The sequence below is a fragment of the Melanaphis sacchari genome, unplaced genomic scaffold, assembly GCF_002803265.2.
Source record: "Melanaphis sacchari strain LSU unplaced genomic scaffold, SCAv2.0 Contig21_pilon_pilon, whole genome shotgun sequence".
Lineage (NCBI taxonomy): Eukaryota > Metazoa > Arthropoda > Insecta > Hemiptera > Aphididae > Melanaphis > Melanaphis sacchari.
The window spans coordinates 1,106,047-1,121,974 of record NW_020271096.1 but is presented as its reverse complement, the minus strand read 5'-3'; the positions used below and the strand labels follow the sequence as shown (position 1 = coordinate 1,121,974).

General features: G+C 24.4%; 2 protein-coding genes across 2 annotated transcripts in view; one reads left to right on the top strand and one right to left on the bottom strand.

Moving 5' to 3' along the window:
- LOC112594070 (Kv channel-interacting protein 2-like) overlaps window positions 1-15,928 on the top strand; it is a 276,882-nt gene that overhangs the window by 14,198 nt on the left and 246,756 nt on the right. The gene's annotated exons all lie outside the window — the stretch shown is intronic.
- LOC112593992 (cuticle protein-like) lies at window positions 662-7,142 on the bottom strand. The gene is made up of 5 exons (XM_025338581.1): window positions 7,068-7,142; window positions 6,565-6,968; window positions 2,123-2,163; window positions 1,369-1,409; window positions 662-1,276 (listed from the first exon to the last, which is right to left on the bottom strand). The coding sequence occupies exons 1-5, from the start codon at window positions 7,077-7,079 to the stop codon at window positions 842-844; spliced, it is 933 nt and encodes a 310-aa protein (XP_025194366.1). The 5' UTR covers window positions 7,080-7,142; the 3' UTR covers window positions 662-841.

The window sequence follows — 15,928 nt, the reverse complement described above, 5'->3', positions numbered from 1 at the left end:
ATATATATATATATATATATATATATATATATATATATATATGATATGGGTGTATGACCAATAGAGAATTTAAGTAAATTTACAAAAACTATTATCTTAAGCTTATTTTAATGGTGTAATATATGCCTGTGAGTTCCGAATAAAAATTCTTAAAATATCAAAAACCGCCGTATTTTTATTTTATCATCGTTTGTATGAAATACTACTCTCTTTATTTCGTTAAACAGATTTGAAGAATAAATATAAATTTAAGTATATAAAGCCGAAAGGTTTTGTGAACGGTATCTTAAAATTAGCATATTTGATAGTAACATATTTGGATGATGAATAAATTGACTAGAAGGCTAAGTTACATACATATAGTATTAGATCTATTACCAACCTTCGTTTTTTTTTTTTTTTACATCATACTTAAGCGTTAAAACTACAGTTATTTAGGCTAATAGTATATTCGACGATATATTTTAAACCAAAAAAAAATCTTAAATCCAAAATTCAATCTCTATGATTAAAAATTTAAAACGTTCTTCATTTTTTTTTTTTTTTTTTTTTAACAATATATTGTTACAGTATATTATCATCATCGTGTGCTGTTTTTATATTATCAACTATCAATTAATAATTGGATAAAAAAAAAAATAAAAACACAGAGATATAGGTACAATAAATACACATTTGTGATTATATATTTACAAAATAAACACAGAATTCATGCTAAACGTTTTAAATATGAAAGTGATAATGTTTAAGTTAGCAACTATGATTCAATGTGAACCATATAATTGAGAAGTTCACAAAGAAAATAGGAAAAATGATTGAAGAAAGTGCATTACTAAAAAAATCAGTATGCTGGTTTGTAGGCCGGAGCGGAGTAAGCGGGAGCAGAGTGTGTTGGTGCTGAGTAGGCTGGTGCCGAGTAAGCCGGTTTGTAGGCTGGGGCAGGTGCACTGTAAGGTGCCTTGTAACCTTGGTTGTGTCCTTCGATTTTCTTAACTTCGGCGTTGAAACCGCTGTGGTCATCGGCGGTGTATTCAACGACGCGGGTGGAACCGTCGGCTTCCAAAAGGCTGTAAGTTCCCTTTACGTAACCGTTTCCGTCGCTGTACTCGGATTGGCTGTGCACGTCGTATGTGTGTGGGTCGTTTACGCTGTACTCGAAGTTGTACGGAGTCGGAGCGTACTCGTGTTCAGCTTGAGCGTATGCGTGTTGCTGTGGATATGCCGGGGCGGCGTATTGGGCAAGTGTGGTGGCCACGCAGGCAGCAAAAATGATCATCTAGAATAAAATAATTGAGTTTAAATAACAATCGTTTTATACCGAGATTTTTTTGTTACAGTGAATTCATTAAAAAAATATACATTATATACCTTAATCGCCATTTTGTTTTTCTTGAACTGTCCTGTGTGTGCTTGTTAGTTCTGCTGTTTTAAACTGATAACCATGCTCTATTGATACTCCGTATTTATATTGGCTGACAATTTTTAATTTTACCCTTCCAATCGATATTGATTAGTTAATATTTTGATATGTTTTATTAGTATTGCTTAGACCGGTTGAATTCAATATATTATTAGTATTATACGTGTAATTCCCATCACTAAATGGTTACCTCCTATATTTGCCAGAATAGTGTAACCCTTTCCAATTAAGCTGTTTTATTTCGTGTAGCGTGGTCTAATTATTATGTGATGTGACATAATATTACTACAGATTTTGTTAACTGTCAATTAATTTATTTGGCATACATAGTATAACATTCTAAACATAAATTTGTATGCTGCTATTTTAAAATACTTCTAATAAGATAATTCTATACATTTAACGTTGAGATTTTGAAATCGTTTTAAGGATCATATATTATGAAACAATGTTTAAAACTCAGATTATTTATGTAAGTCATCACTGCAAAATCAATAAATTAAAATTTTTAAAAAATTGTGATAACAAAAATGTTTAACTACTTACTAATTATTCAGTTCAAATTAATTTTAAATGTATTAAATAAGCCTATTTTTTTAAATAAATTTAATATTTTAAAATAAGAACAAAATATATCAATTCTGGTTTCGCTACTACTTTCAATTTGTTTCCAAGTTATATTATTAAAAAATTATTTGTTACACTTATCACGCATCTCGCTACCTAATTTGTCCTTGGTGCGGCTAATAACGTAAGTGCATAATTATTAGGAACAGTAAATTTAAATCTATCTAACGTATGTTACAAAATCAATATAATGAAATAGTATGTAGATCATATGAAAATGTAACATTTTTAAATTAATTTACATACAAATAAGTGTTATATAAGGTGAAGAATTGTATATTGATTTACTCAGATATAAACAAATTCTAGGTTATTACATTATACGAGTACAGTATTTGTACATAATGTATACGATTTTTTTTTTCTTTTTGTAGAAATATCTTAAATTTTTAAGTTAACCAATTCGATCAATTTACAAAATAGGTAAATAATATTTATAATTCAACAATGTATAATGATTTATGTAAATATTATTGTAATGTTAAGGGAATTTTCTGAGTACATCCCGAAATTACCCTTTTTTAATGTTTTGAGTACGTCTGAAATAAGGTAATATCACTATTACCCAAGTGCGTCAATAGAAAAAAAATGTCATATTTTTGACATAGCCTTAGAGCGTCTCAGAGTTCACTTAGAGTAGACCACGAGGAGGTGAACTGGCTTACATCTCAAAAATATTTTTTGATTCTTATTTATGATAATATTTTTTTATTTTAGCTTACACCCTGAATTTAGGTGAGCGTATTAATTATTTTAAATGGTTTTTTTTTTATTCAAGAAAAATTGTATTTATTTTTTTTTAGTTTATCTATGCAGACTGGTGATTAGAATGTTTAGATGCCATTCTTTTGACAAAGTATAGTCTTAAAATTTTATTATTTTGAAATTGATTTATATTATTTTGGATGTATAAAATGTTCTTGCGTGTAGAATAGGACTGAGGACTGAGAATGCACTCGAGTTATTCAATATAATTTGTCAATAAAACTACGGACGCACTAGTGTTATGAAAAAGGTAAAAATTAAAAATCGGACGCACTCAGGTTATCCCTAATGTTAGCAATACAGTTTCACAATGTTGTTTCGTGTCATACCCACCTCTGTCAAGAAGAGCCACATTTATGGTTAAATTTAAATGTAAAAATCTGTTTCCATATTTTCATCGGTGTATTGACTTGTCAAAATGGACGTAATAAGGTTAGGTTGTTGTTAAATTAATATTGCTAATGAATTCAAAAAGTTTATTATTATTATATTACTCTATACTCGAATATATTTACATTTTTATTCACAATAATCAAAAATATTATAGTTTTTTTTTTTTTTTTTTTATTTTACACTTATTCACTTTAGTAAATAATATATATCTACTATTAGATCAGTGACAAAACTTTCCTAACAATGAAAATATTTTGTCTGCAATTATTCCAAGAATACAATACTGATTAATAACCCAGAAATCAAAATTTGTTACGAAATACTATGTTAAACTTTATTACAAATATTTTTAAATATGCATTGATCTATCTAAAGGCCTTTTAATATTTGAAATAATTTGTCTAATTTACAATTGATTTTCATAGTCAATGACTATTTCTTGCACATTTAAGTTTTGTAACTTAATGAATAATATTACAATAGAACATAACTTACCTACATGAAGGTACACGAAGGTCGGGATAACTTGTTTTTACTTATGTAATTATAACGTGAGCTATTATTATATCACAGCAATGCCCAATTCGTAGCTTACAGCCTTCAACATAGTCCTTATATTTATGACTTACGACATTGTGTTTAAAGTTGTAGCAAAAAGTACAAATTATTTTATTTATATTCAAATATCTTTTAAATTTATGTTTTAATTTACAATTATAACTTATCAGTATTATTATACATTTTTATGACTGATATTAAAAATTTAGAAAAAATTATCATAATTTTATATATTATATTTATGAAATAAAAATTTACAAACCTTCATCGTTTCCGTGTATTAAAAGGTTTGGAAATATAGTTTTGACTTATTACATTTTTAAATTAATTTTTTATAAAATTGTCTAATTTTACTACTTATTAAATTCTTTTACTAATAAAATTTTAGTTGAAGAATTGAATATCAACTTTTTCTATATGTACTTAATGTTTGATTCTAATAATTTTACATTTATAAAATTTTAAAAATAATTTGTGATGAGTTGTTAGGGTATAAAAAAGGTCACTCGTATGATATCAGTTATTCGTAATTATAAAATATAACATAATTTATGATATTATATTCAATTTATTAATTTAAAAAACTTTAATCAAATGTAATCTAAAAAGATTGAATTTTAATAACGCATTTAATTGATTGCATTATGCTTTTAAGAATGTCCAGCAATAAACACTATTAATATACACATCTTATAGTTCACATGAATAAATGTCACATAAAATCTTATTCAATCGAAAACGAACTTCCTTTAAAATTAAAATTAATAATAAACATGTACTATTATTCAAAAAGGTAAGGAAATAGATGAATGATATATTTTTAAATATAGGATGTAATTATATTAATAAATAATTTTATAAATATATAATATATTTATCAATTTTTTCAGTTAAAACATGCAATATAATTTCAACTATACTATTCACTCGCATACTAAATATCATAAGCCACACAGATACAAATTTTACGTGTATGTCATCATTGTTATCTTTACCATTATTACAAGATTACGATTTTGAATTACAATATTATAAAATAGAATGTTTATTTCCTTTTTTTTTTTTTTTTTTAAATATATACTATAATTTATTTTAATTTAAATATTCTAATATTTTACAGTATTATAAAATAAGACATAATTAGTCCAGTAGTTATAGGTGAGTTATTCATTTGGATAGAGTAAATATAATATATCTGATGAAGTAGTGAACTAAAAACTTCATAGACACTCTTTGCAACTTAACTCAACTTTCAAAACTTAAAATGTTAATTAATCAGAAAAACCATTGCTTCAATATTCGATGTTTAAATATAAGAATTTTTACTTAATATTAAACAATAAAAAATAAATGTTAAGGTAAAAAAAAAAATCACGATATAATATATCGTATCATAAATATAATACCGCGTAAGATCGAATTTTTTTAAAAAAAATGAGTGTATTCACACTTAAATATATTATTAATGTTTCTTGAGTAATATAATTATTGAATATATTTTTAAATTAAAATACAATTACGCACATAACTTTACTTTTAAAAACCTACTAGGTAACTCTGTTAACTTAATATAATAAACTGAATTCCATTAAGGATCATATTGAATTTTTTTAAAGATGTTTTTTTAACAATAATACAATTCAATGGCAATTTTCTAATAGTTGTTATTTTAGTGTTATTACGCACATAGTAAATAATTTACTTAAGCTATTTCACTCCAATGATTTGTTTTATTTTTGTTTTATAAAAAAAAAAAACGTATACTTCGTCCATAAAAATATTGTTTTATTCTAATGGTGATGAAAAATTTGTTATTTTTGTAGTATACCGGAACACGAAAACGAGTAAACGGATATAATCCCTACTTAGACAGGTTATACAAATGGCAATGTCAAATGAAGAAAAACCTTTTATGTTTTATTGTTTTTGTTGTAATTGTGACTAGAAGGCTGTTATAGTCTATATACGTGCAGCTCTACAATAAAAACATTAAAACTACCGCAGTAATTATATTACGTACAAAATACGAACACATTAAGTATCTAAGGAACTAAGCACTGTTTTACTGCTGCATGTAATAGAAATAAAAATAAATTATTGTAATTCAAACAATTAACTATATATTTAATAAATATCAATTGAATAAATTTAAAACTACTGGTATTTTTCCAGATTTCTACCGTTCTAACTGAAAAATTCAGCTGACCATAGGAGTTAAAAAAATATGATAGATTGGTGGCAAATATATATAATATATATGTGTGTGTACTTACGCTCACGTAAATATTATTTTGTGCAATGATTGGCGCAGATGTATAACGCATCTATTAAGTGTTACTGCTGCAGGAACACAGTTTTTTAATTAAATTAAATTATTAATTTTTTCTCGATCGATTTGAATTTGGCTTAAAACGTTTAAAACTACAGTGACCATGAATGACAGTACATATTTTGACGATAGGTTTCGACATAAACGCTATGATGCATGTTATATTGATGTGATGTATTCATATCATAAATTAATGGTAATTGAATTAATATATATATATATATATATATAAAAAATAAAAAACGGAGATATACAATAAATACATATTTTATGCATATATTTACACAATGAGTTGGTACAACAATAATTATTATAATCAGTATTTTACAAATCTAAATGGTCGCGTTGAAGTTTGCAACCGTTGATTGTTCAACGCGAACGCAGTAAAATTGAAAGGCGAACGAGGAAAAATGAGAACAAGATGGAAGAAAGTGGCATACGTGACATAGTACGTATTACAGTCGATCAGTACGCCGGTTTGTAAGCAGGAGCGGAGTAAGCTGGCTTGTAGGCAGGAGCAGGAGCACTGTAAGGTGTCTTATATCCACCTTCGTTCTTGACCACGGCGTTAAAACCGCTGTGGTCGTCCGCGGTGTACTCGACGACGCGGGTGGAACCGTCGGCTTCCAAAAGGCTGTACGATCCTTTGACGTAACCGTTTCCGTCGCTGTACTCGGACTGGCTGTGCACGTCGTAAGTGTGCGGGTCGTTCACGCTGTACTCAAAGTTGTACGGGGTCGGGGCGTACGCGTGTTCGGCTTGAGCGTAGGCCTTTGGCGCCGGATATGCGGGAATGGCGTGAGCGTGTTGCGCTGGGTACGACGGGGCGGCGTATTGTGCAAGAGCGGCGGCCACGCAGGTGGCGAAAACGATCATCTGTAATAAAACCAATGTGGCTTAGAAATAAATGATGAAATTATATTTTTTTTTTAATAATAATTTATAAAAAAAAAAAAAAATGGTGCAAATAGGTACCTTAACGGCCATTGTAAGAATTTTTTTTTTGAACGGTGCTGCACGGTTAGTGATGCTTCTGCTGTTTGAAACTGATAGACGTTCATTATTGACGGTCCGTATTTATGAGAACTGCTGTATGTTTAAAATTCATCCCTTCCAAATAAACTCATTTTATTAAACGTCTGTGCTGAATTTTACATGAACCAGTTATGCACAATACCATATTATTTACAATTTTTTTTTTTTTTTTTTATGTTAAAGCCTGATGTGGTTACCGCCTTTATTAGTTAAAAAATAATCCTTTCTAACGAGTGATTTGTCACACAACAGTTTAGGAATACTTTTACTGTTCCCTACAATTTCAAATACGTAACGAAAGTATCGAATTTATCATATATTCATTAGTTTATCTCAAATTTCGTAATTATTATTAACCTAATCTATTGTACGATTTTGTTTATATAGATACACAGTGATTATATTTAATTTAAAAAAACATCGCCGTAAAACATTTATTACATTATTTCATGATTTTTCAGTATTCAAATATTTCATTTGCTCGTGTTTATTTTTGTCATGAACTTAAAAATAAAATTGAGAGTTATTATTGCATTTTAGGTTTTTTGAAATCAATTCAAAAATGACTATATTTATACTTATTAAATTTATTTATTTGTTGTTCGAAACAATATAATAGTATTGTTAGGTAGTAATAATAAAATATAATTTTAGTAATTCAGAGTTAACTTTTTTTGGACTACTTGCTTAAATTTTCTTATTTAAGTTTCAAGAATATTAATATTTTAATATGTTTGAATACATATAGACAATTTGCCTACTTCTTGCCTCTAGGGTGATGGAGATTTAAAAAAAAATCTCTACTTATTTTTTTTTTTTCAGTGGTGCTTTTGTTAGTTTTAAATATTTTAATGAAACACAAACAGCCTTAGCTTCATCCATCAGTATGTTATTCTTTTATTTTTGTTTAAAATAATTAATTGTAGAAATTAAACTTTCACAAATGTATGTTGATGCAAATCTTAAGTTTATTTGGAAAGAATCACTTTTTCAAAGTACAGAGTATTATGTCTAGTTGCAGTAAGTTTTAATCTTTTAGAATCGGTAACTTTATTCATTAAAAATAACAATGAATATTTTTTACAATTTTATTTAGATTCTAAATGAAGCAATAAATGTATTCATTTTTACAATTATTTGAATTCTTTTAAATTCTTTTAATTAATTTATCTATTATCAGTGTTATCACCTTTTGAAAAAGTAAAAATACTTTAATTTTCAATGTCAATATCTATTCTTTTACAGGAAAGTGAATCTAATAAATAGTACTTTTGAAATAAAAAGTAAAAATTACTGGTATTTTTTTAATAATCGAAAAAATAAAATTAAAATTAAAAAATAAAAGTTTATTTTTGAAGAATTCCGTTTACTCACCAATAAAGAATAACTATATAAACATAAAACATTCACCAAAATACCAAATATTTATACTTCAGCTTTTTACGCATGATTTAATTAAAAATATTTTGATTATTTTTAAGCTTTTTATGGATATATTATGTATGCTCCATTTTTTTTTCGTTTAAATTAAAAACTTAAAAATGCTATTTAAGGGGTCCTATTTGTAGTTTATTCTGAAATCAAGAGATCTAAAAAAATTGTGTGCAAGCAACTTTTGTATAGACATTTGAAGTTGAAATTTGGACGTAGTCTTTAAATGAAGAATCACTAAAAACTTTTTCGTGCATTATTGTATTGTGTAATATACACAATGACATTTTCAAAACATATACACACCATTCTAGGCGAAGAGGTATCTACAAATCGAAATTATATAAATTTTAATTGTAAACCATAATATATTGGTTAATAGTTAATAAATAATAACACGAGCAATGGAATGTATTAGGTAAAAAAATAAATCGACCGTAATAGTAATATTAAAAATGACTTTATTCGCAATTTTCAAAAAAACATATTATCGTGAAAATAATCACCTTACAGTGATGTCTTGCCGATCACTCAGAATCGTTTTTCGTGTGCACCGATTTGAATTTAACATTGCAGTGATGCAAGGTTAACGTGCAACGAAATAAAAATAAAAAACTGCACGCCTCGTGTCCTCACGACCATACTGTTAGTTGCATAACATTACGACTCCGAATAGTAGAAAAATCGAAAGTCACTCGTACTAGGATCCCAGAACGATACGTGTAGTGTGGAACGCTGTCGCCGCAATATTCTCGAACACGCTGTACCGCAAAACACAACTGCCGGTTCGGCGCGCATAAACTCCTGGTACTAGTCTCGTCGTTTCCAAGCAAACTGTTCGTACTTGATGGACAATCAAGACATATGAATAGTATGTAATATATATATATATATATTATAACGATATTTGTGTAATATTTGTATGCATGTAAATTAATTAATTGCATATTATTTTTATGTATACGAATTAATCGATAAATTATGAATACAATTATTACGATTCAATTCTAATTCATAGATTATTTTTAAAATAATAATAACGATAATAATAATAATAATGATAATAATAATAATAATAATAATAATAATAATAATAATAATAGTAATAATAATAATAACAATAATAATAATAGTAATAAAAAATTGTAACCGATTGCATTGATTCATCGTTTCCGTTTGTATGTTTTTACATATTTTATATTATTATTTTTGTTTCACTAGTGTCGAATTCGATAGAAACGATCGAAATGCTTTTAATGCCATCAACGACAGCTATTATCCAGAGAAAAATCGTCACTTAATTTCTTTCTGTAGGCACTATAATAGTGTTATTGCGTTAAATTTGAGTACTTAGAATAAATTGAAGGTAATTAATTTTGTGGGGTTTATTTAAATTCGCCAACAGATTAATAATCTCATTTTTTATACTTATATTGCGAAATTAAATGAAACAAGAAAAAAACATTATAAGAATATGTGGCAAAGAAAAAAATCTAAAACAAATATCTTTATAATTATTTGAATTAGATGTGATATTATTATTATCAAGATACACCAAAATAATAATGTTTTATTTTTTATTTTTACTATAACATAGTATTTATCGCGCTAAATATTACCATTATTAATTATTATGCATAGTGATATACCAATATATTATATATATAATAACTATTAATCAACGATCAATGATAATATTATATATTGTCTATATCGTTTCAATAAAATGGTGTAATAAACACATACAACTAATGCAATACAGTTAATTTAAAATAACTTGTACTTAATTGAAAAAAAAAAAAAATGAAAAATATATATTGGATACCAAATATTTTTCTATAATAAATTAATTTTTTTATAAATATTTACATTGCCTTATGTAACGCTGCAGCAGAAAGAAAATTAAATGTTTACCATAAGGGGAGTTAGGGTAACTACCTTAAATACCTTAATATAACTGTAAAATAATGAATTTTATAATTATTATTATTATTAAAATAATTAACATACAAATTTTCTAAAAAAAATATTCTGCTTCAAAGCAAAAAAAAATTGCTCCTTTAAAAACGTGGTGTGTTATAAAAAATATGTGAAATTCAAAATAGTCCAAAAAATGAACATACATTTATTTTCTGATTGAAAGATCATGTTCACTAGTACTATACTAAATATTAAATAAATATTCAACACATTTTGCTGGGTTAAAATGTAAAACGTGTTTCAATCGTATTGTATACTATACAATAAACTGAATAAACCATTTTCTTTTTTAAAAATAAAATTATTCTCATATTGACAATAATATTAATATATCATATATTTCATTAAACTATAGAAGTTTTGTCGTACAAATTTTCCCAAGCATTAAAGATAAATATTAAATCCACAGCATTATATTATGGCACCAACGTTAAATATTGAGTTATCAGTGTAGTTGTACTGGAAAACAACAGCTTGGACTTATTCCAATTCGATAACAGAGTTTCGCCTTGTTTTATGCATAATTTAAACTCTAAAGTCAGTTGTTAATTATTTTTGGCATAAATATTTTTTTTCTTAATATTTAAATTAGCTATATTTATATTTTAAGTTAAATATAATTCTAATGTATTTTTAAAGCTATAAAATATTAATACTATTATATTATTAAATAAGTATGATTTACTTCTATGATCAAAACTCTTTTTGGAGATTTTTTAAATTTAAATGGAATTATCCTGCTTAAAAGCATTTATTTTTCCGTGTTACAAAAATCTCAGTAATTCTTAAAAACTATAATCTATGTTTATAGTACTTTTTGATATGAGGATTACATAGTCTTTAAACAAATGTTTTTAATCAGAAAATTAAGTAATTCTCACAATTTTCAGTACTTATTAATATGATAAAAATAATTTATAATTTATTGACTTTGACTACTTCAAGTTTATTTGTTAAAATTAAAACTTGGTTTTGGCGGTTAGTACAATAATTAAATGCACTATGCATATTTATTAATACAAATATACAACTACAGAATGTATATCATAAAGATTATCAGTAAAAGTATACGACGGTGAATTAAACAGACAATTTTAATACTTTGTAGTTAGGTATGTAGGTTATGAACTCAATGTTTTATTTATAACGCTTGCTTCAATACTTAAAAATACTTATTTTATTAATATATTTATTTGTATGTATTATAAATAATTTAGAGTATGATATGTATAATAACATGAAATATTATATTAGATATTAAATTAGATTAAAATCATATAACACATAGATGATGTCTAATTTTAAATTATAAATACTTGTTTATTGGAAAAAATAAAATACCTGCAATAAACTTTATAAAATTTAAATTTATCACTTAAAATTATAAAACAGTTTAAAATAACGAAAATTAGACACTGTGTGAACACTGTATTTTACGTTAAATAAAATTATCATAAATTATAATAATAATTAAATATTTACAATTTCACTAAAAGTATATTATTATATATAAAAAAATAAATAAATAAATAAATACATAAATTAAAAAATTAAAAAAATACTTAAAAATATTTAAATTTTTTAAATATCATATATTATCATTTACGTTGTAATCATAATTTTAGATTAAATTTAAATGAAAATACTAATTTGTCGTCGTCAGAATAATAATAAAAATAAGTACTACACATTTTGTTACAATATTATAAATCTCGTCAAATTAAAACTAATTAATAAGATAACTAGTGAGCATTAAAATAATTAAGATAAACGTGTGAGGGCGCAGCATACCTAGGTGTCTAATGTTTAGAAGTTTTAATCAAATATTAAAAAAAATTATAATTTTAAATCTTAAATTTATTTAAATAATAATTAAAAATGGTCTTTTTCCTATTTACTGTTGCGTAAATTCCTACGGTATTGTTTAGAACAAGAGTTTTACAGGAAAAATAAACAATCAAGCTATAATGATATGAAATTTATGTATGACATTGTGCATACATGATATAGAATTTTATAAGTAGCAATGTTTATCTTTTTTTTTTCAAATTTGTAAGCACAAAAAAAGTTTTTTTTTTAGAAAATTTATTATTTACAAAACATTTAGTTGTTAAAATCGAAATAACTTTATTTATAAAGTATATAAATGTTATCAAAACAATAACAAAGACATAGAAATACAAATTTTTTTTTTTTTTTTTATCGTATATATAGATTTGAAATGTATAATAAATTAGTTGAACTTGTGCGTACAGTCAAAGATTAATAAAAAAATTCATTTTTAACAATTTTATAATGAATATGTAAATAGATTACATTTAACTTACACGTACCTATAAAACATTTTCACAATCTAATAATTAAGTAATATTTCTTAAATAATTCATTTTTCACAAGCATACAATAGTTTTTTAATAGTTTATGTTTTTATCTGTGATTAAATTGAAATGGTGTTCCAAAACGTTCAAGCCCTTCTATTTTGACACGAACCGCTAAAAAAATAAAAACAAAAAAAATATATACATCTATATTAAACAATATCATTTGCATAAGATTCACATTATTACACTTATTAAGGGATTCAATATTATATAATATTAGTATATATATATAAAAAAAAATAGCAAAAATAGATATTATCTTAAAAAACAACAAAAATTGATTGTGTACAGCAAAATGCATAATAATATAATGTATAAACGTAAAAATATAATAATAATATTTTTGAATTATAATAAAACAATGAACATTGTTATTTATTGTTTAAATAAGAAATTTTGTTCAAACTTGAACTTAAAATATCTATAAAAACAATTACCTTTGTATATTTTTTACATGTTATGGATTTAGTATGAATTCCTTTGAGTAAATTTTGTATTAAATTTTAATAACTTAAATTTAAAAATGAAAATGTTTTTAAATATCTAACTACAAAATTGTTTGCAATTTTATAAGATTTTGAAAAATGTCGTCAAAGTTCTAACTTCCAGAACACATAAAAAAAATTGTGCCTGTATATTTTTTATACATATATTATGAGAACAATTTATGCGGAATTTCATACTCAATTTTAAAGAATTTTGAATCTACTATTTATAGCTTACAATGAGTTGAAATATTTTGAAAATTTCATAATATAATTAAAATTATAATAAAACATTTGTAAAAATTAAAAATGTATACAGTTAATCGTTTTTGAAATCACATTGGTGTGCGTTATATCCTATAGTTATTCAATTTTGTATACATTTGAACCACAAATACTCTTTAAAAATTAATTACACTTTTAAGTACATTTATATATATATACATTGAAAAACTTAAAACACTTTGTATTTAATTTTCAAATCTTAAGTATAAATAAAAATTGTTTCATGTATTTTTTCCTTCTTTCGTATTTTTGAGATTTTCATTGAATTTTATCAAAATTATAAAATTATCATAAAAAAAATACGGTGACTAAAAATTTTCAATATATTTTAATCAAAAAATTAATTTATCAGAGAATCCTGATTGAATTTTCAAACACTTTTGTCAACTCATAAATGCTTATGGATATTTATAAAAAATAAAAAATGTCTACACATAACTCAATTTTTAATCAATTATACCATGTATATAAAATTATGTTATAAAGAATACTTGTACAAAGTTTCGAAATCAAAGAATTTTATCAATAATTTATTGTGTACCCATATACAAAATATACAAACACACACTAACATAATTTTAAAATCAATACTATTATCGATCCGTTCAGAATCTAAAAAATATACTAACACATAAAAATTATCTCTTAATTAGAATACATTTTTTTTTCTAGATAAAAATGAAACTTTAAGAAGAGTTGCTAATTTGTTTTAAAAACTTTTACTTTAATAATTCTTTGAACTTAAATTACCATTATTATTATAAAATGTATACCTATCTATAAAAACATATTTTAAAAGGCTAACAATACAAATATTATACATTTATATTTCCTATGTATCTCCATGAATAATAATTATTATATTCACCAAATTAAAGTCCCTTTGAATTATAACAATTATATAATATACATGGTATATCGAATATTCTATCATTATATTCTTAAAATGACGTTACATACGTATGCATTTTATCTGTTAAACAAACATACCTACAACTTAGTAAATCGTAAGTTTTTAAAGATTTATTTAACACTTATTGTAGTAAATTTATCTGTAATCAAGTTAATATATAAGAATATTATCTATTTAATTATTTATAGATATTTTTTTTTGTAATTGATTTTATTTGATTTATAATCAATTTAATTTAATAAATATTTTGTGCATTTAAAATTGTTCAAAAATTGCTTATAATTAAAAAATAAAATACTTATAAAGTTTACTTGATAATATTCTTAATTTTTATTTTTTCATAGATAAAAGAGTTGAATTATTTCTTCAAAACATACAATTTTCTATGCTATGCATTTGTATACTATTACAACAAACATGAATGTAACGTCCTTTTAAGAATAGGCCATATAATATTTATTTATTAAGGGGTTTGATGTGGTCAATTTAAATATTATTTAAAAAAAAAATAAAAATGAATTTAAAGTAACTTACTAGTGGTCTTACATCAGAAAAAATAAGTTATTATACAATTTACTATGATGAAACAATATATTATTATGTACACGATTTTACTCGACAAAAACTGAGATAACTATCGTTATGTATAAGAAATTAAATACCCATAAAAAACTTTTTCTCGTTAAAAATTAAAAAATGTATATAGAAAGGTAACAAATTATTATGCTTCTCATATCATGGTAAATATTTTAATTTTAACTATGACTATTTTTAGGTCTGGTTGTAATTTTTTTCTGTAAAAATATTGATCCTCAGGATTTATGAATGTGTCGTGTCTAGTTATGCTGATACATTAGCTTATGATATAAATTAGTACATTATAAATGTATATAAGAGCTGTGTTTTAATGATTACTAGTTACTAATATTATCATAGAAAGCGTTGTATTACATTTGCTTAATGCTTAATTGAACAAAAAAAATTCTGTCCATATGTAATAATATAATGTATAAATATATGAAAAAAAGTTGAAGATATACAGGCACAATTATTACAAAGACGTATACAATAACATGCAATTGTATACATATTGTATAATACGCCATGTTTGTATGTATTTCTCAAAAAAACTATTAACACTCAATGTTCTGTGTAAAACACGAAAAATCTTTATTTACAAAAAACTAAGATGATATTGATGACAATAATGTGTATACAAAATAAAAAATACACACTTTACATGCATGAGGTTGCGTGTAGACATACATAGTTACGAAAATGTGCTAAGACTTAAAACAGTCTCCGGAGTCGTCAGTGATGATGTCG